The 24006-nt window shown below is 44.9% G+C and overlaps 1 protein-coding gene across 4 annotated transcripts in view; it reads right to left on the bottom strand.

The window, feature by feature from the left end:
- The window catches only part of AKT1 (AKT serine/threonine kinase 1), a 1868331-nt gene that overhangs the window by 954585 nt on the left and 889740 nt on the right, over positions 1-24006 (bottom strand). For all 4 annotated transcript variants that reach the window (XM_044074354.1, XM_044074351.1, XM_044074355.1 and 1 more), the window contains one exon: positions 80-211. In XM_044074354.1, coding sequence (XP_043930289.1) covers positions 80-211 — 132 coding nt within the window. The remainder of the gene's footprint in view (positions 1-79; positions 212-24006) is intronic.

A 24006-nucleotide genomic window follows, 5' to 3' on the forward strand; every position in this document is an offset into this window, starting at 1 on the left:
CAGCTTGAAACTAAGGACAAATCATACAAATCCTACGTAAACCATTAATCTTGGAGTAAAAAATATTTTATTGCATTACCTTTGCAACTATGACTTCTTTTTTCAGAATCTTCATTGCATAATAACGTCCAGTTGCTTTTTCTTTTACTAGAATGACTTTTCCAAATGTACCTTTTCCTAGAAGTTTCAGATATTCAAAATCGTGCATAGTCTGTTCACATTTCAAAAGAGATGGCATAATTAGAGGAAAACTTGTGCTCGACATTCACTGTAAAACATTTTACATATTCTGCAACATGTTTATTTTAAATAAGATCATGACACATTTACAGCTTCATGTTTTCTGATAAGATCAGTATTTGTAAATGAAGTGATTTTTCAAGCCTGTTTATTTAAACTGTACAATTTCACAACAGTTGACAAAATGAAAGTTAAGTACTTACCCTACTAACAGATTCATGTCTGATTTTCATCCGATTCAGCTATGGGTTTTCAGAGCTGATCAGATCTAACCTCAATACCAACTCTAAGGTTCTTCAGTTCTAGGGCTCTGACAACTCCCCTACCCATAATTCCCTGAACTCCACCTCAGTACCTTAGATCAAGTTTGCCCCCCATTAAAACACTATATACATATATAAACTGATACATGTGTATATATGAATCACATAAGCCCTGTTCAAGTCTAAATCCAGAATGTAGGAAAGAAAAATGGCAGGATTATAAGAACAGGCTGTAAGGACTGCTCACAGACAGGGTATGCCAGTAAGTACTCAACTGTCATATCCACTGTGGTCTATTTTCATCCGATTCAACTACGAGACAGATTCCTAAACTTACAGACCCGGGTGGTATTACGGAAAGATATTCCTGAGTATGGTGGAACCAAAGGAGGAACATGACCTAAACTGTTCACCAACCTTGGAATGAAATACAAAAGTATGACCTGTTGACCAAGTAGTTGCTGCGCAAATATGCTCTCGCATGGTCAGCCATAAAAGCAACGTCTGCACGTACTATCCTCAGACATGAATGCCTCAGAAGGAATGGCAGTACAAGGAAACAAAGAGGTGAATCATACATCCATAAGAAAAAACAAAAAACAGGGGGGATAGGAGGGAGGGATAGAATACTGCAACAGTGAAGAGGAGGACACCTATCATTATGGTAAGATTTTACTTACACTACACTATATATCCTTCTATTCTACTGCTGAAGTATTCATAACATGGAGAGTACCATAGCTCATGAAGAAAGCTGGGAGGTGGAAGGGGTAATAGAGCTCTCTAAAAAGCCATGGAGAATGCCTCTAGTAAAACCAGTCGTAGCTCTGGAGATTTCAATGAACTTGTAGTATTTGGTGAAGGTATGTACAGAAGTCCAGGTAGCTGCTTCAAGAAAGTACATTTGTGTACACTTACCATAAATGTAGATGTTCGAGTGTATTCACTGTTGCAGTCATTACATTTGGGTAATCCTGCTGGCAGGTTGCCCTCAGTCGGCCTGAATTCCAAAGTCCTGGGTCCTGCGTCGGCTGCTGTCACCCCTTCCCTGACGTCAGGTCGTCAGGGGTATAAAAGATGCAGCAGATGCCATTTTCTTTAGTTTTTCTTGCCCCAGATGTCAGGTGCCCCCTAAAACGGTAGCCAATATATATATATATATATATATATATATATATATATATATATATATATATATAAATAAATACATGCACCAAAATAAACTTTATCTTCATCTACAAGCAAATACACCACATAGGTCAAATCAGAAGAAAGGGGGATGGCGGGTGGGCAACCTGGACTGCAACAATGAATACACTCAAACATCTACATTTATGGTAAGTGTACACAACTGCACTATGTTCTTCGTGTTTCACTGCTGCAGTCATTACATTTGGGTAGAGCCCCAAAGCTATGGTTGGGAGGCTAGAGCTAAACAGCGTTAGGAGCGGCTATGAGGCCCTGCAGAACTGCAGTGGCAAAGCCTGCCCTGGATTTAGAGTAGAGTGGCAGATGATGGTGCTTTGTAAAGGTGTGCACTGAACTCTAAGTAGCAGCCTCTAAAATGTCCTTGGTTGATACTCCCCTGAGAAAGGCTGCTGAAGTGGCTGCAGCTCTGGTTGAATGTGGCCTAATGCCCTTAGGCACTGACTTGCCATGGTGTAAGTAGCAGAAAAGAATGCAGTGGCCTATCCGCTTTGAAATAGTCTGCTTTGAGATGGCCTTTCCTTGTGATCCTGCAGCATATGCCACTAGTAATTGCTCTGTCTTTCTGAAAACTTTGGTTCTGTCCAAGTAGAATCTAAGCTGTCTGTGTACGTCCAAAGAATGCAGAATTCTCTCCCCCTTGTTCTGTGGATTTGGATAGAAAGTTGGCAGATGAATAGTTTGGTTAAGAGCCACAATGGACACCACCTTAGGCATAAATGTTGGGGCTGTCTGGATAAAAAAATGATAAAAGGTTCCACAGCCATGAGTGCCTGTAGCTCTGAAACTTGTCTTGCAGAAGTTATTGCTAGAAGCAGAGCTGTTTTCCAAGATAAAAACTTTAGATCAGCAGTAGCAGCTGGCTCAAAAGGAGACAGGGTGAGTTTTTCCAAGACATAGTTGAGGTCCCATGCAGTCATTGCTGATCTCCTTGGAGGCCTTACATTTTTGGCTCCTCTGGTGTACTGCTTTAATAAGGGATGAGAAAAGATTGGTGGCTCTGTATTGTAATGAGCCGAAATGGCAGAGGCATGAATTTTAATAGATGAAAAGGATAGGCCTTTGTCCAGCATCTCAGTTAGGTATTGTAAAATCTGAGGAATATTTGGCACAGCTGTATCAATTCCTTGTGCCTGATTCCAAGCACAGAATCTCTTCCATTTTCCAGCATACGATTTTCTAGTACTAAGCCTTCTGGCCTACAAAACGATATCCATCACAGCTTTACTGAGAGGTGTGTTTTGTATGACTACATTATCCGCCATGCTGCCAGGTTTAAAGTTCCGAGTTGGCTGTGCAGGATCTGATTGTTTTGCTGGGACAGTAGATGAGGTATTTGAGGTAAGGTCCAAGCTGGGCATTGAGACAAGTTCTTTAGGATTGGAAACCAGTACTGGCGGGGCCAGTCTGGGGCAATCAGTATAATTTTTGGCTTCTCCTGTCTGACATTTAGGAGTACCTTGGGGAGTAGAGGCAGTGGGAGAAAGGCATATACTGATAGGTTTTGCCAGCTGAAAGATAGGGCGTCCACTATCCATGCTTGTCTGTGATAAGTCCTTGTGCAGAATCTTTTTAGTTGGTAGTTGTGAGGGGAGGCAAATATATCTATGTTCGGGCATCCCCACTTCCTTGTTATCATGCTGAAGACTTGTGGATTCAGCTGCCACTCATGGGGATCCATGAGGTTTCTGCTTAATTAGTCTGCCACAGTATTGTTCCTTCCTGGCAGGTATTGTGCCTGCAGATGTACTTGGTAAGTTAATGATGTGTCCCACAAAGTCATGGCTAGTCTGCAAAGGGGGTAAGAATGCATGCACCCCTGCTTGTTTATATACCACATGACCGTTGGTGTTTTCTGTCTTTATCAGTAGTTGTCCTGGATGAAGTAGGTCCTTGAAGGCTGTCAGGGCATTCTGAACAGCTAGCATCTCTTTTTGACTGATATGTAGATGCATTTGGGTTGAGGGCCATGTGCCCTGAATGCATCTTCCTGCCATGTGGGCCCCACAGGCATAATCTGATGCATCTGTTGTTAGTGTCTGCCTGGCTGGGGGTAATGTGAATGGCTGTCCCTTGTTTTGGTGACAAGCCTTTGCCCACCATCAAAACTCCTGTTGTAGGCAGGGAAAGAGAGTAATCATTGTTTCCAGGCTGTGGCAATGTTGAGTCCAAACACTTTTTAGGTACCATTGAAGTTTCCTCATATGCAGTCTTGCATATGGAATTAGTACGATGCAGGATGCCATGAAGCCCAAAGCCTGCAGAATTTTTCTTGCAGATAACTGGGCCTTTGTTGCCAACGTTTTGAAATAGGTAGTCAGTTGCCTTTGTTTGTCTGGCGTGAGAAGCCATCTGGGCAGTTGTATTTAAGCTTGCACCCAGGAATATTATCTCGAGAGGGTACTAGTTTTGATTTCTTTTCATTGACTGTGTACCCCTAGGCATGTTAGAAGTCTTTTCACAAATGCCAGATGCTGCAGAAGAATGTCCTTGTTCTCTGCTTAAATTAGACAGTCGTCCAAGTAAGGATATATTTGTATTCCTCTTTGTCTGCAGAATGCAATTACTGGTGCCAGGCACTTTGCAAGACCCTGGGCGCAGTAGATAAGCCAAAGGGCAGTGCAGAAAATTGGTAATGCATTGAGCCAGCCTTGAATCGGAGGTATCTTCTGCATAATTGTCTGACTGGGACATGCAGGTATGCCTCTTTTAGGTCTAGAGTCACAAGCCAAGTGTTCTTGCCCAGCATGAGCAGAAGTTGCTGCAAAGTCAACATCTTGAATTTTGGTATATCCAGGAATGTGTTCAGAATAGATAGGTCCAGCATTGGTCTCCAGGCCTTGTCCTTTCTGGGTACCAAGAACAGTCGAGTAAAATCCTTGTCCCTGCTCTTGCTCTGGTACTTGTTGAATGGCCCCCATGCCCATGAGGGATGAGACTTGTTTTTGTGCCTCTGCCCATTGATTTTTTGGCAGGTCTGGCCAGCCGTTTGCCTTTGGCAGGGAATGGAAATGGAGCTTGTAGCCTTGCTACACGATATTTAGAACCCACTTGTCCTGGGTTATAATGTGCCGGTTTTGAGAAAAAAATGCTAATTTGCCCCCTAAGGGTGCTGCCAGGAGATAAGTGCTTGGTGCAGGCAGGGGGCAGTCATTGGGACTGTTTCCTGTATGGTTGTGATTTGTCCTCTCCAACTTTGGAGGTAGAAGCACCCCATTGCTTTGACCTGTATGAACCTTGCGCCTGGGATCTGCCTCTAGGAGTTTCTGGATCTGCCCCTTTGAGGTCTGTGACTCAGGAAAGGACCAATTCTTTGTAGGCCAGTGTCTACTAAACCTAGGTGGCTGTAGTTGTAAAAAATCTTTGACAGTTTGCATAAATGTAGCTTTGTCCTCCATTTTCCTTCTGCCTTAACACCAAACAAAGTATCATGCTGTAAAGGTGCATCTAATAATTTAAGTTTGACATGATCAGGCAGATTCTGTTCCTTTAACCACGCATGCCTCCTAATTACAGAACCCGTGACTGTGGCCCTGCAGGAGGCCTCCAAAGAATTAAAACCACATTGCAAAGTATGCTTTCCAACTTGTTCAGCTGCATGCAATAAATCCTGCATTTCCTTGTTTTCTGCACATTCAGAGTTTAATAACATTTTCTGTTTAAGCAATGCCATGACATGTTGCTGATATTTGAGCATATAAAACTGACAGTTTAAGGCCCTTATAGCCAAGGTAGGAGATGTATAAACCTTTTTTCTCCATCTATCCAGTGCCCTAGAATCTCTGTAAGAGGGAGTAGGGATTTTTGCAGCTGAAGCCTCAACTCCTTTGGGAACCTGTGAAATAGTTTCTGGGTCTGCAGCAGGGTTTTTAAAAAGGAATTTATGAGAGTCAGGAGCCCTGTAATATCTGCCAGGCTTAACAGGAGCTGGAGGTAAGGAGTCAGGGGTAAGACTAGACTCCGAAAACACATCTACAATGTCTAACATAGGTGGAATGGCTAGTGGCCTGTGTTGAGGTAGTAAAAGGAAATCCCTGAGCCTCTTTTTAGATTCTGAAAAATCTTGGCTCTCCCAGTGGAAATGCTCCCTCATGGTATGCACGGTTTCCCCAAAAGAATAGTCCTCTGCAGGAGAAGCTGAAGGTATAGATTCTTCAGCATCAGAATCCTCATGGAGGGAAGAGAATATTCCTGATCAGAAGAGGAATCAGAAGAAATAGAAACCTGATCTGAAGAATCAGTCAGTCTCTTGCCTAGGCCTCTTATCAGGAGGGGGATGGGAACCCCTGATCAAGGTAATTAAGTCTTCGGCCATTTTAAGTATCTGTTTTTTGGGCAAAGAGGCCTGTCCACGTGGCTCTTGAGTTTCTTTCTTTGCCTTAGAAGGTGATTTAGCCTTTGAAGCGGAGGATGGTTTAATGTAAAGATGTTTAGGTCTGACTACACCCTCAGAAGCCAGTGCCTGCTCAGCGGCTCCGGACCCATCTGAAGGAATAGTATCAGAGGCTCCAATACCTTGAGTTTCCAGCGGCATGGCCGACTCCACTTAGGAGTCGGTAGCGGCCTGCGACTCTAAAGTAGCTGGCGTCAGGGGCAGTGAAAGCACCTCACTGAGAACCGGCGAACCGGCGACTGGCTTAGGAGAAGCTTTGTCGTCGGTTTTGGGCCTCTATTGTCTATCTCTCTCCTTTTGTGTTTTTTGTGAACTCTGATAGTCGGATGGCTATCCGATGACATTTCTGGATAATTAAACCGGCGTCCAAAATAGTTTAAAGCAAAATCATACCGACGCTTAATAGTGCGCGTTGGTTAAATCTAGCACAAAACTGACAACCAGAAACGTTGTGATCAGGGCCTAGGCAAGGAATACAGTAAGAATGAAAGTCCTTATGAGATATTTGCTTTCCACAAGAAATACAATTATTTACTTTTTCTGACATCAGTCTGGAGCAAGAAAAAAGTTTCCCCAACGGGGTACTTAGCTTTATTGAAGACTTCGGATCTGAAACTCGAACACGAAAATCTCAGGAGTTGGCTGACCGGCAATTGCAAACTGCTTCTGCTTCCGGCACCATGCGGCAAGAAAGACTAAAATGGCGTCGACCGCATCTTTTATACCCCTGACGACCTGACGTCAGGGAAGGGGCGACAGCAGCTGACGCAGGACCCAGGACTTTGGAATTCAGGCCGACTGAGGGCAACCTGCCAGCAGGATTACCCAAATGTAATGACTACAACAGTGAAACTCGAACATTGGAATTAGTGTCCAAACCCTTGAGGGAAACACCAGAAGGCACCACAGCCCTAGTAGAGTCAGCCTTAACAGAAAATGGAGGCTCTTTCCATGAGAAACATAACAAAAGGAAATACCCTTAGAAATTCAACAGGAAATGTCTGATTGGAAACAGGCAATCCCAAAGACCTGGAATGAAAAGAAACAAAAAGCTGATCAGATTTCTTGAAAGCCTTGCTTTTAACTAAATAAAAGCAAAGTTGTCTATGCACACCCAAGTTACGCAATACCTTCTCCCTAGGAGATTGTGTAGAAGAGAAAAGGGTGGGCAAATAAATGGACAGATTAAGCGACAACTCATTAACAACCTTGGGCATAAAGGAAGAGTTAGTATGCAAGGACACCTTGTCCTTGTGGAAAACCAAAAAAGTAGAAGTCATAAGAGCTTGCAACTCTAGACACTTTTTTAGCTGAAGCAAAGCTAACAAAACAGTCTTCCAAGAGAAATGCTGCAAAGAAGCTGCAGCCACAGGCTCAAAAGGAGCCAAAGTCAATTTTGCCAAAACAAAGTTAAGATCCCAAGGAGGACGAATAGGCTTCCTTGGAGGTCTAATATGTAGGATGCCTTTGGGGAATTGTTTAGCCTCAAACCTAGTAGCTAGAGGAGGAGATAAAGGCAGAAGAGCACAAATAACTAACAACTGGACCTTGACAGAGGAATAGGCCGACCTAGCATTGAGCCACACACACAAATAAAGAACCAATGGAACATCCACAGTCATTGGATTCATGTTACGTGAAAGACACCAAACAGAAAACCTCTTCCATTTAGATGAGTAGGATTTTCTAGTATTGGGTTTTCTGGCCTCCTGCAAAACCCTAAGCACTTCCCTCAGGGAAAAAAAACGTGTCTGAAGGAATTAAAATCCTATCACCCACAGGGTCAGCTGCAACATTGGCAGGTGGGGATGGATAATACATCCTTTGTCTTGTGTGAGAAGGTCCATCCTGTGAGGTAACTTGTGATGATTGCCCTAGGCTACATGCAGGAGGAGGAAACTGTGCTGTCTTGGCCAAATGCGAGTCACCAGCAAGATTTCTGGTTGGTCCTGCTGAATCATGAACAGGACTTTTGGAATTAGAGGAAGGGGTGTCGTATGCATAAAGAAACAACCTCTTCCAAGAGGAGGACAGGGTGCCCACCTTCTAAACCAAAGGACCTGGGACTCTGACACAAAACAGAGGAAGTTGTCTGATCAGAGGGGAGGTAAATAGATTTGCTTGAGTACCACCCCACTGACAATGTCCAGAAACACATCCCTGTGAAGCATTCATTCGTGGGACTGAGTCAAGGACCTGCTCAGGGTGTCTGCCAAATGATTTTGACTGGAGGACATGTACACTGCCTAAGAGTCGCTTGATACTGAACTGGAGGTTCCCATGCCATGACAGCTAGCCTGCAAAGAAGGTAAGATTTAGTCCCCCCTGCTTGCTTACATACCAGAATACTGCAGTGTTGTCAGTAAACAGTTTGAGAGGACCTGGAAGAAAAAGAGCATGAAAAGCCTGAAGGGCCAGCAAAGGCGCTCTCATCTCTCTGATGTTGATGCGCTCCTTTCTTTGGGAAGGTGACCAGACCGCCTGTACCTTTGTGGATCTGAAGGCTGCTCCCCAGCCTACATCTGAAGCACCTGTGAACTCCTCCTGAGAGGGAAGAGGAGGATACAGAGGGAGAATCGGGTTCAGGGTCACCTGCTAAATCCATCAATGTAGTTTCTTCAGATAAGGAAGAAGGGGAACCAAAGCCTCTAGAGGATGAGCATGTTGCATCCATACTGTTTTCAGGAACCAATGAAACTTCCTCATGTGATGTTTGGTTAATGGTTCCACTGGAATAGTGGATGCCATGAAACCCAGAAGTCTGAGGAACTCCCTTGGCTGTGATAGAATGTAGAGGAAGATCACTCTGGATGAAAGAAATGAGTGACTGAGCCTTTGGAGGGGGGAAGGGAAGCCAGCATAAGGTTTGTCTGAATCCTGCACCCCAGGAAAACCTGATCCGGAGAAGAGGTGAGGGATGGCTTTGTGAAGTTTACGGTGAATCCCAGTCTTTGCAGACGGGAAACAGTGAAGTGTAGGTTCTGCAGCAAGATCTCTTAGGAAGACGTCTGAAGTAGAAGGCCATCTAAGTAAGGGAAACTTTGATCCCTTGAAGCCTGCAAAAGGCAATTACAAGTGCTAAGCATTTGGTGAATATCCTCGTGGCAGTAGAAAGGGCAAAGGGCAGAGCAGGGAACTGAAATGCAAGGAAGAAACAGAGAAACGTAAAAAATTCCTGTAAAAGGGATGAATGGGAATGTGAAGGTAAGCATCCTTGATATCCAGTGACGCCATAAAAGCATGAGGAAGAATGAGAGGAAATAAGGTCTGAAGGGACAGCATGCAGAAAGAAGGCACCTTCAATAAGGTTAAATGACTAAAAATTCACTGCCAAGGACTAAGTCATGACATCCATAAAATACATGAAATCCAAAAACAAAATGTAGTGACAAAACACGGCAAAAGGCTGGCAAATAAGGTTTATTAAAATAAAAATCAAACAAAGTAAGCACTTTTGCATGGATCAGCCATGCTTCATCAGACTTTAAAACAAAATGGCTCAGCTGTTCTTTGAATAAGAAGCAAAGAGCTCACTTAGTAATTAGAAAAACGTTGTCATAACTAATCAATACAATCGCAATTTAGCATATACATAAAAACTTTGTCATACTAAAACTCTACCTGTGCAAATTCGATAAAATATCATACAAAACTTTCTTTTACATCATGTTGTCATCTAAATGCAATTGTTTAAACCTACCTATAAAATAAATCTCTATTCCCTAAATGTGAAAACGACATACAAAATACAACAAAATATCTAAAACAATGACTGAAGTCCAGCTACAAAAATCATCACAAAGTATACTCAGTATTTAACTTACCAAAAAATTCCTTGTTGAATCCAAAAACTATGACAAAATTGAAAAACTATTGCCCCAAAAACATGGTGCATATATGGCAAGAAAATACTCGCCATTGTCCTAGCAACTGTCAACAGACACCATCTCCTTGTCGACATTAAAAAACAGGTAAAGTATAGAGACTAATGAACTAATTTTCTGTCTATTAAGAATGGTCTTAGAGAAACAGCATCATCCATCCCAAAATACTTATCAGCTTGTAGCTGAATGATCCATCTCTGCTCCGCCTTTTCTGTTAAATTCTTGACATCTCCCATGCTACCATCAGTGTATAAAACCTGTAAAACTGAAAAAGTAAAACAATGTTCAGCCCCCCGCCTGCAATAGATGTCTTACTAGGGCACTTTTAGTATCAAGTGTATTTATATAGTAAACGTGTTCTCTAATTCTATCTTCAAGTGCTCGATTGGTCTTATCAACATAAAACTTGGGGAATTTCTCACACCTAGCTAAATAAACTACATTTTTTGTAGTGCAATCTGCATAATACGAAAACTTAAAAACTTGATATTGTCGGATGTACAAATGTATTGTCTTTGGAGATACAGTCACAATAGTTACAATCCCTACAGCTAAAATTCCCAACTCTCTCTGAGGAGGGGTCTATATTATATTCTCGAAAGCAGACAATATCAAAGCTGATATTGTCGACACAAGAATAGCGAAAGCGGAGAACATCGAACGTGTAAACGGAAATCTCTGTAAGAGGAGATTTCCCTTCACTGCAATGTAGTGCGGTCTTGGAGTTGGTATATTTAAGTAGCGGGAGTGTGGGGGGTGCAGTGGGGATTGCCCCCCTGCTTAAACCCGTTAGGGTACTTTTTTCTTTCTTTTTTTTGTTTTTATAAGTTCGATGTTTGAAGACATCGACCATACGGTGTTCGATGTTTTCAACCGTCGATCTTATAATATAGACCCCTGAGGATACCTGAGACATAAAAGTACCTATTCTATTACAGACACATCTCTAAAGATTTTACATTCTTATAGGTGATAGCAGGTCTATCACCCACCAATCTCCTGATATTCCTCATCAACTGTCAAGCATCCTTGATATCCAGTGATGCCATAAAAACATGAGGAAGAATGAGAGGAAATAAGGTTTGCAGGGACAGCATGCAGAGAGAAGGCACCTTCAATGAAGTGGTAGATGTCCAGAATTGGCTCCAGGGCCCATCCTTTCCGGGCACTAGAAACATCCCGGAATAAAACCCTCTTCATCTGTAGTTGAGTGGAACCTCCTGTATAGTTCCTTGATTCAACAAGTCCTGAAGCATCTGTGGGAATAAATTCAATTGTTCTCGGGGTAGTTGAAGAATGCCCAGGAAGGCAGGAAGAGATTTCATACCATTAAAAAAACTTTTTGAATAATGGACGGAACCCACGAGTCCTGAGTGATGCATTCCCATGCATGAAGAAACAGAGAAAGAGGAATACGACTGTTTTAAGAATGGTAGCCACAGACTACCTGGCTTGTCAGGAAAGGGCTGCTTCTGGGTAGGAGCAGACAGAGAATTCTTAGGTGGAGGAGGCCTCCTTCCACCTTTCTTAGACTTAGACAGTGGAGTACGAGCCTGTTTATGCACAAAGGCAGTCTTGGAAGGATAATTTCTATGGAACTTAGGTACATGAGACAAAAATGTGTTTCATATCATGGAGCTCCTTACCTTTCTCCTGCAAAGACCAAGTCAGCTGCAGCAGATCAAACAAAGCTGTGTTATCCAGAGGAATATTAAGTAACTTGGCTTTAATGTCATCTGGCAGTGGCTGAAGTCTCAACCATGAATGCCTTCTCAAAACACAGCCTGATACAGCTGCCCTAGAAGATGCCTCTGCTGCATCATAACTGCACTTAATTGAATACCTTGCAACCTGAGAAGCAGCTCCTAGTAAGGACAAGGCAAGGCATTAGTCTTCCCTTCGGACTCGGGAAGATAAAAAATAACTTGTGTGGCCTGTGATAAAACAGCCAAAGCATATCTAGTCATATGAGTCTGGTAATTTATAGCTCAGAAAGCTAAGGTGGCAAAAATGCAGACCTTCATCCCTAGCCTTTCCAAAGACCTGCTTTCCTTATCAGAAGGGAGAAGTGTAGTAGATGGCAGCAATATGGAAGGTTTAGCCGAAGTCACAGATACCACATAAGGATCAGTTGATGGACATCTAAAAAGAAACTTGCTGTGTTCTGGCACCTTGTAAAAGAGGTCTGGCTTCTTAGGGGCTGGGAGCTGTGAATCTGGAGACTGTGATGCTTAAAAGAAAGCATCCAATAATGCAGGCAAAACTGAAGGAACAGCAGAAGGAGAAGGTGACCATTTGCAGTAGGTCATAGTACCTCTTCTGCACCTCACTAACTTGGAAACTATCCCATTTGAGAAACTCCCTAATTTTGGAAACAAGTTTCCCCAAAGGTAAGCTCTTCCCCAGGAGATTCAGAGCCATTAGACTCCTCTTCCAGGGACGCATACTCCACAGGACATGTAATCTGATTGGAATAAGCTACGAATTCATAATATGAAGAGAAATCATCAGAATAATCCTGTTCCCTAATTCTCTTCTGTGGTGAAGATGTCCAAGGGAGAGTGGGGACAGAGACACCAGAATGAATGTTAAGGGCCATAAGGGCATTAAATAAGCCCTGGGTAAAACTCTGCCATTCACTTTGAAGTGGTATGCGTTGCTTTTGTTTTATAGGTGCACATCTGCCTTAATGGAAAGTGGAAGTGTCCGATATTGGCCTACACTCCACGACAGTAGTTGGGACTTCCTCCAGAACTAATATTTGAGGGATCCTCCTAAGGCCTTCTGAAATAATGAGCTTTGGTTCCCCCTGTGCATCTGAAGCGGATGTCTGCAGAGCCTCAGAGGACATGCTTGTCGTGCGATCCATAGCGGCCTCTGAACTGGTTCTAGCTGAGGAGTTTGATGCAAGGACCAGACAGATCTCATAGCCTTCATTGGTCTCTAGAGAGATGTCAGATATAGAAGGAACTGCTGAAGAGACAGACTTAGGCTATTTGGCCTTTATTTTCACTGGTAACTCAGCAGAAGACCCAAATGTACCCTCCATAGCATCTTTCTCTAAGCATAGAAGACACTGGTTTTCAAGATAAATTGCTAAAGAGGAAAGCCAACGTCTTAAAGTTTTAGGCACGATAGCCTGGCAAATGGAATAAGTTTTATGATTGTGAGAAGGTCCTAAGCAGAAGCAGCACTGCTCATAGCTATCCTTATGTGGAATTTCTCCCCCACAATTGTATTTGCCTTTCTTGGATGACAAAAAAAAAAAAAAAAAAAATACTCACAACTCAGCGGCAATAAGAAGATAAAAGAAAACCCCAATGGGGTGCTTACCTGAAAAGGCTTGATACAGTAACAAACGACTTGGGTGAGCAGACCAATGGCTGAATATGGTGGTCAGATTGGTAGTAAAGAAGTTCTGAGGATAGTAAATGCAGGCATTGCTTTTATGGTTGACATAGTTGGAGAGCATGTTTGTGGCATCTCATGTACTCATAAGTTGTTAAAGGCTTTGGTATAATGGCTAGATGTTGGGTCGTCCTTGGCAGGGAATCCCTCATGTTATGAATACAGCAACAGTAGAACAAAAAGATATTGTGAGTGACTGACAGGCTCAGGGAGAACATCCTGGAGTTGGGAAGTCTGGCAATCTGTAAACTAGTGTCCAGGTGGCATCCAAAAATTCTGTTTACTAGGTATTAGATGACTTTTGGTTAGATTAACTGTGATCTCTAGGTCATCAGGTGGAACAAAAGGTCCCAATGGTTCAGAAACAGGTCTTTGGAGATAGCAGTCAGGAGCCAATCACTGGGGTAAAATAAGGATCCTTAGCAGGTGAGAATGCACTGCTAACAATGCCATCATCTTGGTGAACACCCTGAGGGCTGTGGTAAGATTGAACAGCAGGACTTTGGATTGATAATGATGGGCTCCCCAGCCAGAAACAGAAAAAACTCCTCAAACACTTCTCTATCTTCACATGACAGTAAACCTCCTTGAGATCTACAGAGCACATCCAAACATAAACCTGTTTTGCATTTGCTGAGGAAGGCTGTGTGACCGTCTGGAACTTTGTCCGACATACTGATTTAAGTCACTCAGATCCAGGATGGGTCTAAGGTCCCCTGTTTTCTTAGGTATTAAAAAGAAACTCAAGTAGACTCTGGATTCTAACTCGTCTTCAAGGACCAGATGGATTATTCTTTTTGTAGCAGTTTGGAAATTGCTGCTGCTGCAAGTTCCCACTGACTGGATAGGACACCAGGGAACTTTCTATTTTTTGACAGGAGGAAAGGAAAATGTTAAGGAGTAGCCTCTGAAAATCATATTTAGCATCCAAGAATCTGTAGTTATACTTTTCAAGGCTTGTGGGTGCAGACAAAAGCACCCACCACGACTACCTCCAGAGTGCAATAGTCGGGCAACCCTTCAGGGGCACTGGAAGGGCTTTTTACTAAATGGACTGTGAAAATCCTGGTTATGTGATCCACCTCTGCCCCTAGGGCAACATCCATGGTTGTTGCTTCTTCCTCTGCCACGAGCAGGTCTAGCACCAGGAGCATCTTGACAACAGCTCAGTGACTTTTGGAACCAGATGATCTTCACAGCCTGCCGATTCCTAGAATAGGTTCCCCACTGCAGAGAGAGTCTTACCATCTTGTTGACTCCTGGTTAACGCTTCTTTCACTTTAAATTCAAATAAGGTGGACTTATTACAAGAAGTATTAATGAAGGAAGTCCTAAAGCTTTCTGCAAAAATTATGCAGACACATCCAGGCATTCTGATGGATGATAATGCTGCTGGTATCTGCTGGTCTGGCCATGCCATTGGCTGCATTAGAAAGCAGTCACATGGATCCACTGAAGATAGACTGGAGGGTAGAAAGGTGAGCTTGTCTTCTGAACATCTGCAGGCAGGATACCCAAGAGACACTTGGAACTCTCCTTAGTCTGGTCTCAATGAAATCTTGCATCATGGGCTAAATAATTCAGCTCTCTAAGGGCGAAGGTCACTGAAGCATATTATGTCTGTTTCCCAAAATGATCCATAGCCCTTGCCTCCCTCTTAGGGGGATGAGCTGAGGAACTTTCTTCCAACAGTTCCTTCTTTGCGGCTGCTGCTACCACCATCGCATCCACCAGTAGACCTTTGCTTCAGTGTTTCCGGTATTTGCGTGCTACCGCAATTCTTTCAGATTTATTAGGGATGTGCTCCACCATGTCAGGGTCCTTCCATGCCCAGAGTCATCAAATCAATGAGTAGTCAGAAACAAAAGCTTACAGGAACACAGACTCATCTGCAGAAGAACTATCACTGGACCACCCCCCTTGTCTGCTTCATCAGTTCAAGGATCTCGCCAAAGGTGACCATTTTCAGAAGGGGATATAAGGGAGACTTCTTCATCCAGGTCTGTCTCTTCTGTGAAAGACTCAGAAGAAGAGTCCAAGTGTTTTTGCTTGATGTCTGTTTTCTGTGAACCTGTTCCTGTGGCAGATTGGAAGGTTCTGAAACAGACTGGGAGTTGTAGTACCTTGCATCTAAACTGGACATCACAGCTGGATCTGGAGAGTGCTTGCGGGACTTCTTAGAGTCCGATTTTTCCTTTTCCTTCACCTTCTCTTTCTCTTTTTGCCTATCTTTCAAAACCTCCCTCTCTTTCTGCTCAACTCTGAGCCTCTCGTCTTTGCTAGCAGAAGAGGAGGCAGTAAAGAAAGTGGAAGATACAGCAGACCATGTTTGACAGGAATAATGTCTGGCAAGCTGTCATTTATCCAAGGCAGGTCAGCTCGGACTCAGGTTTCAGTGGGGGAGGGTGTGTGTGGAAAAGGTAGAAATAGGATAGGTCAGGAGGACTAAGGTAGGTTGCACTGTTCTTGGGTGTAATTGAAAAGGCTGGGGACAAAGCAAATCAGCCTTTTCGATGTCTACCTTGACAACTTTGATCAACATGGATAATCTTTGGCTTTCCAGTTTGAACAACATTTGATCTGTGTGAACAAGACAGGGGCCTTTTTGATTTTGTCTGAGAGTCCAGGTTGGGAGCTTTTGATGATTGTATCAGAAAAAAAAAGCTGAAATTGTTTTTCGTAGCAAACTAGCAAACAATGTATATTAAGCTTTCGGTAAAAAAAAGTGGCCTGTCGATAATTTGGCTTTCAAGCCTGAGACCTGTGAGGAATCACATGGCAAGGTTAGCGAATTGGGGCCTGTGAGGAATCACAATGGCAAGGCTAGTATGTTGGGCCCCATGAGGATCACATGGCAAGGCTAGTGAACTGGGGCCTGTGAAGAATCACGTGGCAAGGCTAGTGAACTGGGGCCTGTGAAGAATCAATTGGCAAGGCTAGTGAATTGGAGCCTGTGAGGAATCACGTGGCAAGGCTAGTGAATTAAGGCCTGTGAGGAATCACATGGCAAGGCTAGTGAATTGGGGCCTGTGAGGAATCACATGGCAAGGCTAGTGAATTGGGGCCTGTGAGGAATCACGTGGCAAGGCTAGTGAATTGGGGCCTGTGAGGAATCACGTGGCAAGGCTAGTGAATTGGAGCCTGCGAGGAATCACGTGGCAAGGCTAGTGAATTGGGGTCTGCGTGGATCCACAGGGCAAGGTTAGGAGCTAGGGGCCTGTATTACAAGACAGTACCTAAGAGCTGAGGCCTGAGGGTACTCACACGGCAAGGACTGGGAACTGAAGCCTGACAGTCGCATGGCAGTGACTGTGAACTAAGGCCAGTGGGTAGTCACACAGCGAGGCCTACTGGCTGAGGCCTGTGGATAGTCACATGGCAAATGGCAAGGCCTGTAAACTGAAGCTTGAGAGGGGAGAGAGAGAGAAGTTCTTCAGTCTGTGGGGAATGCAACAAGGGAGGGGAGTAAATACATGATTATAAACTAAATTTCTTTTTTTTTTTTTTTTTTTTAAAGAAATTAGATGAATCAGCATACGCAAGCACAAGTCCACGCTATGTTAAGCCTTAAAGGGAAAGATTGGTGGAAGAATCTATACAGACAGAAAATGGGGTCAGGGCAGGTTCCTCCTGCAGTTAATGTGCAACTTGCAAGTAATCTACCTCTTAACCCTCAAAGCAGGAAACAGCTCAGAGTTTCAAATTTTAGAAGGAAACAGCAAAAAGAAAGAAGATGAAAGTGACGGGAAGGTTGAGAAAGCTTGGAAATAATAGTTATGTACTCACCATAACTTGGTATTTGTGTTATCCATAGTCACCATTCATAATGTATGGGTCTAAGATCTGACATCAGATCCAAGCTGGCACACTTAGACAAAAGCTTAGCTCAAGCTCCTCCCCTCCCATAATGTCTGCTGCCCCCTAATCCCTCAGATTGAGTTTGCCCTGGAAAAAGAAGACAGAAGAAACCTGCCACCAGAAAAGGTCCACCAAAATCCTGCCAATCCCTCAGGAAGGGGGCTGGAGAGTGGGACCGTGATGAATGGTGACTATGGATAACACAGATACCAAGGTCTGGGGAGTACATAACTTTTAATCCGATGTTATCCTAGTCCCCCATTCATCACGTATGGGTCAGAGTCCCCAGCTACCCAAAATTCTTGGATGGCCTCAAGGAAGGAAATGCCGAAGAACAGTGTAGCCAAAGGAAGCCTTTCCTCTTGAAACTAAGTCAAGTGTGTAATGAGAGCTGAAGGTATGAGGACAGGACCAAGGTGCTGCTGCAAAAATGTCATCCAAAAACTGATGGTCTACAAAGGCAGCTGAAGTGGCCACCGACCTGGTGGAATGTGCCCTAACTGGTCCAGACAAAGAAGAACCACATGAGTAGTAAATGTAAGACATGCACTGAGAAATCCAACAGGAGATAGTAATTTTTGACACCTTTTGGCCCTTCCTGTTAACTGAAAAGACCACAGACAATTGGTCTGACAGCCAAAAGGACTTAGTTCTATGCAAAGAGAAATAAAGCTGTTGATGAATATCTAATGTATGTAAACTGTACTCTCCTTTATTAGCATAATTAGGGAACAACACTGGAAGCTGGACTGATTGATTGAGATTCGCTTCAGAGGCCACTTTGGGCATAAAGGAGGGGTTGGGCTTCAAAGCCACTCTACCTTTATGAAATATTAATTAAGAAGGTTTAATGGTAAGAGCCTGCAAATCTGATGCTCTCTCGGCGGAGGTTACAGCCACTAAAAAGGCAGTCTTCCAAGAAAGAAACAAAGTCGCAGGATGTAGCAGGCTCAAAAGGGGGTTTAGTTAGAGATTACAGCACCAGAGTAAGATCCCACGGTGGAGAAGGTGCGCAACAAAAACACACCTTTCAAGAAGGCTTTGCAGAGTAGACAAGAAAAGGTAGGGTCATTATTGAGATGAAAATTAGAAATTGCTGTCAACTGGACTTTGATCACAGAGAAACTAGCACCCTCATTAAAAAGGGAAGGCCAAGATGGAGAATGACAGGAATAGGAGCTGAAAATGGATAGGGATTCCAACCTCTAGCCCAGATGGAGGATCTCTTCCACTTACTTCAGTACACTCTCTTGGTGGAAGAATTCTGAGAAACAAGGATAATGTCCCTCACAGGGGATACTAGCATGGACTTAGCAATAATCACCAGAAGTGGACAAACCAAGCTGTCAGATGAAGGGCTGCAGATTCGGGAGCAGACAGAACGAGGGATGGGAGATTAGATCCAGCACCGGATCAAGCACCCAAGAGGGGTGATTCAGATGAGACCATAAGAGAGGGAACCACACCTGCCAAGGACAGAAGGGGGCAATGAGGATCAACTGCATCCTGAGGGGTCTTGCTTTCTGAAGAACTCTCAGAATTAAGGGAAATGATGGAAAAGCATAAAGGAGACACTGAGGCCAATCATGCATCAGAGCATCCCTGGGGAACTCCCCCTCTGTGGGGATCAAGGAGAAGCAACTCTTGCATTTGTGACTGAGAGGGAAGCAAATGGATTGCAGCTCTGTTGGCCTCACCAACGGAAGATTTGCTTTGCCACTGAAGGATTCAGGGACCACTCGTGAGGGCTCAGAAAAGCTCTGCTCAGCTTGGCCGCCAGCACGTTGGAAGCTCCGGGAATCTGCATTGAAAGAGAAAGCGCCCAGAGGGCATCACCCATTCCCAAACACTCGTGGCCTCGTGACAAAGCAGATAAGAATATGTGCCCCCTTGCTTATGTACAACACAAAAAGTCATGTTGTCTTTGTGAAGCGCTATTGTCCCCAGAGGAAGGCTATCCTGAAATGCTTGCCATGATGGGAGGACTGCTCTCATCTCCAGAATGTTTATGTGCAGCTTGGTCTCTCTATGGGACCACGTCCCTTGGACAGTCTTTCGCAGAAAGTGTCCCCCTCACTCTAGCAGGGAAGAGTCTGTGGTCACCGTGGCCATCGGAATGGATTGAGAAAATAGCCTGCTCACTAGGAGTTTGGGCGAATGCATCCACCACAATAGGTGGCTCTGACAAACTGGAGTAAGATGAATGGGGACTGACAAGGGATGAGAAAGGGTGGACCACTAGACTGTTAGGATCCAGTGTAGCACACTCGTGTAGTATCGGGACAGTGGGACTAGACAAATGGCAGCTGCCATGGAACCCAAAGCCCTGAGAATGAGCGATACTGGAGGACGAGTTTGCTCCAGAACAGCCTGAACGTGAGACCAGATAAGAAGCACAAGTCGGAGAGGAAGAGCTGCAATCTCCAAGGTAGTGTCCAGCTGAGTGCCTATAAATTCCAGTTGCTGAGACAGGCCAAAGAAGATTTTGTCAGATTCACTGTTATCCCCAACTGATTGAAGAGAAGAAGGAAGCATGTGATCTCCACCAGTTGATGCTTTGTGGGGGCTGTAAGGAGCCAATTGTCGAGGTAGGGAAACACCTGGAATCCCAGCAGCCTGAGAAGAGCTGCCACCACTGCCATGCATTTGGTGAACACCCAGGGGATGTGGCAAGTCCAAAGTGCAGGGCTCTGAATTGAAAGTGATCGGTCCCCTAAGTGAAAGTGGAGTAATCTCCTGGACCACCTGTCTATTTTTATATGTTAATACGCATCCTTGAGATCCACAGAGCACATCCAGTCATTCTTGTGCAGAAGGGGCACAATGGACTGAACAGTGACCATCCAAAACTTCAACTTCTTGACTGACAGGTTTAAATGACTGAGGTCCAGAATGGGACTCGGGTCCCCTGTTTTCTTGGGTACTAAAAAGAAGTGGGAGTAAGTTTGGATCCTCTCTGTCCTGTGGGGACCTTTTGGATGGTTCATTTTTGGATGAGGTTGGTGACCTCTAGGCAAGCTAACTCTCTATGACTGGGTGGCACGTCTGGGACAGTTCTGCTTTTTGGTGGAGGCACTGAAAAGAGAATGTAGTAACCCCCTGGATATGATTCTTAGCACCTACTGATCATTTGTGATGTTTGCCCAAGTTAAAGGATGCAAAGCCAACAGAGCCCCGACTGCCTCCAGGGAGGGAAAGTCAGGCAATAACCTCAGGGGTGTTGGAAAGGTTTCTCAGAGAAGGGTTCCCTAGAACCCTGGTTTTCTGGGTGGTCTCTGCCTCTAGGACAGTGTTGACCATTGAAACATCTCCCCATCCCCTAGAGAGAGAATCCTCTTGAGCTTCCTGAAAGGAAGACTGCAACTGGCGGAACCACATTTCCCTGTTCCCCTTTTGGGTCTTGTTAAAGGACCTTTGGGGGGGGGGGGTAGAGAATTTGATCCCTACAGCCGACACAGTCTTCCCCTCTTGCTCACTGCTGGGTCCAAACAGAGTGACACCATCGAAGGGGTCATTGGTGAATGATGCTTTAAAGTCCTCTGCAAACCTGCATAAATGCAACCAGGCATGACACCTGATGGCAATGCCTGTACCTGCCGTCCGTGAGGAACACTCTGCAGCATTGGATATTAACCTCATGGACGAATTAGCTACTGACACAAGAGTGGCCAACTTGGGTGAGATGGACTTAAAGTCGTCTGCAGGCATAGACTCAGAGGGAAGTTGAAAGCTCCTTTATCAAATCCCTCTGGAGACGGGTAAAATGGGTCAAATAGTTCAAAGCTCAGAGGCTGGAAGAGGCCAATTCGAACAACCACTTTCCATATCTGTCCAACGCTCTCAATTCACGGTTGGGAGGATGGACAGATTAACTGTGCTCTGCCAACTCTTTCTTGGTGGCGGCAGCCACCACAATCATAACAGGAACTGCCTTGGACCAGAAGACTTTATTCAACGGTGGGCTTAAAAATGTATCTGCTATATTAGGTACTGGCTCCACTGTATCGGGTTCCTTCAGGCCCTGCTGGCAATAAGATTGATTAAAGGGTCAAGCAGGGGGGGACACCCAAGAGGTAGATGGGGCCATACCGAAAACCTCCAGGAACACTGTTTCCTCAGATGACAGGGGCTGGGCAGACCAACTACCCTTGGCCTTAAGGACCTCCAGTATGTCTCCAAAGGAGATGTCATCAGGCGGTCATCTTGGGGACCCCGCCCCCTTCTTCAACATCTGTGTCCTCCAAGAGAGACTCCATAGGGGAGTTCAGATGTCTCCTCTTACATGCCCTCTTCCGAGGCACTTCCTTCACGTGAGGCTCAGGGGAAGACTCAGAAGAGGAAGGGACCCCTATGGGGGAAACTCCCCCCAGAGGCTAAACTGGATGGGCTGACTGGGAGCAGGATGAGGGGGTCGGCTCAAATTTTTGGGCTGGGAAGAAGCACGGTGAGTCAGAGAGACTACTCTGGCAGTAGAGAGGGATCTTTCCACTACCAGGAACGTGGAAGAACTGGATGAGGCCCCCCTCCCCCGCTGATAGCACCACAACAGAGGAGGGAGCAGACCCTGCCAGAACCCCCAACCCTCCGGACAGTGCCTGAAGCAGAGAGAGGCAAAGAACGGTCAGAGAACCCCTGCACCCATGAACTCAAGGGTGACGATCCGGACCGGTGGCCCCACCTGTCCCAGGGGAATGGGAACAGAAGTAGCCATAGACCCTGAGGGGGTAGGGACAAAGGGAGTCCCAGAAACCCCCATCGCCTTCGTGCAGCGCACCGGCTCCCCTGAATTCAATCCGTGCGAGGTCAGATGAGAAGTTAGGCAGGTTGAGGGAGAAGGCTCCCTAAGCCTGTTGGCCAGGGAAGCCAAAAGCCCAAACTCAATTTGGTGCTTCAAAAAGGACTGCGTCATCCTGTCCATGTCTGAAGACAAGATGCTCCTGGAGGATCAGGAGGAAATGGAGGACCTAGCTGAAGACCCATGTCAGGACCCCAAGGATCTTCTCCAATGATCTGGAGAATGGGCCTTGCATGGAAGGGTAAACAAATGATTCCCTGCCAAAGGGACTGAAGAAAAATCTTGTACAACAGAATCCCGTACGGGTCTTGGATTTGACTGAATCGGGTCCGAGGAAACATTAGGATCCGAGGAAGGGGTTCTTGAATCCTTCAGATCTGACAGGGTCGGATACGTGACAAGTCCAGTCTGGCTTGGATCCGAAGGCTTCGAACCGGAAGCCTTGGAAATGGAAGTCGAAAGCACAGCCCTGAGATCTGAAGACATGGAACTGGAGGCCTTGGATCCAGGAGTCGACTCTCTGGAAGCTTTCGGTTCAGAAGTTCTCGGATCTGACACTGCTAAGGCTGGAGGTGGATCCAGCAGCCTGCCTTGCTAAAAAGGAGCCTTCCCTGAGGAAGAAGGAGAAACCTTTCATTTATGGCCAGAGGGGCCTGACTTGATCGAGGATTCTTTGACCAGGGGACACCCCCCTTAACCAAGCCTTTTAGTAACAGATTATTCCAGTGGCTGACCCAGGCTCTGGGGTTGAATGTGGTGCAAATGCCACATTCAACCTCCAGATGGCCGGCAGCAAGACAGTATAGGAGGCATTCCTTGTGCTAGTCGGAGACCGGCATCTTCCGACTGCATGAGGAGCAACTCTCGAAAGCTAAACGTTTCTCCGACATGGAGGGGAAAAAAAGGGCAACCAATACCAGAGGAAAAACCGAAGGAAAGTACCACAAACAGGCCAAAAGTTAAAACACTGAAGGCCGTCCAAACTCAAAAAACACACTAACTGAACTCAAATAACCAATGGAAATCAAAAGAAACCACAACTAATGAGAGCAACTACTCCCAGAAAGGAATTAATACTAAACTAAAGTAAACCAGGAAAAAGGTGCCAAAAACCACATGAACCAATGGGAGGAGTGAAAGGGCTAGTAACTAGACAAAAAATCTATAGAGGAGCTTAAAGAACTTAAGTATAAGGTAATCATCTTCTTCTTCTTATGGCTTTTCCCGGTTAGGTGTCGCCACAGCGGATCACCTGTCCGCTCATGGCTGGCAGTGGAGTTTTACGGTGTCAAGTTGCCAGCCCGGCACCCAATCTTCCACAGAAGGCACACACACACACACATGCACTCATGCCTAGGGCCAATTTAGTGTGTCCAATCCAGCTACAGCACGTCTTTGGGATGTCAGAGGAAACCCATGCAACCACAGAGAGGACATACAGACTCCGCACAAAAGGCACCCCAGCCAAGGATCGAACCGGAGAACCTCTTGCTGTGAGGCGGCAACTCTAACGACTGCACCAAGCAGCTCATATATTTATGAAATATTAAAATTTAACAGTTTTGATCATGATTTAAAAATGCATCTTCAGGATGCAACAGGTCTGCTCAAAGGATATATTACATGAAAATGAAAGCTATGTAACTTAGTGATACACTTGTACCGGCAATTTCAACTCATTCACCTACAGGAATGAATCAAGCAGGTGCTTAGCTAAATCATGCAACTTTTTCAGATGACCTTAGTCCCTACCATTGCCCATAAACATCAGCACCAAAGACCTCTTTATCAGATCTCGAGAGCCTGTATGTCACAGCAACCAAGAGAAGAACTAAAGGAAAGACCAAAACTATCCACAAATAGGACAACATCCAGTGGAGTCCTACGCAAATGGCTTTCTGGTGGGGTGGGGGCACCTCTGTTTTAAATGTACTTATTTACAGACTTATAATGTACAGG

Source organism: Protopterus annectens, chromosome 6.part0, assembly GCF_019279795.1.
Source record: "Protopterus annectens isolate FY-2018-M chromosome 6.part0, PAN1.0, whole genome shotgun sequence".
NCBI classification, from domain to species: domain Eukaryota; kingdom Metazoa; phylum Chordata; order Ceratodontiformes; family Protopteridae; genus Protopterus; species Protopterus annectens.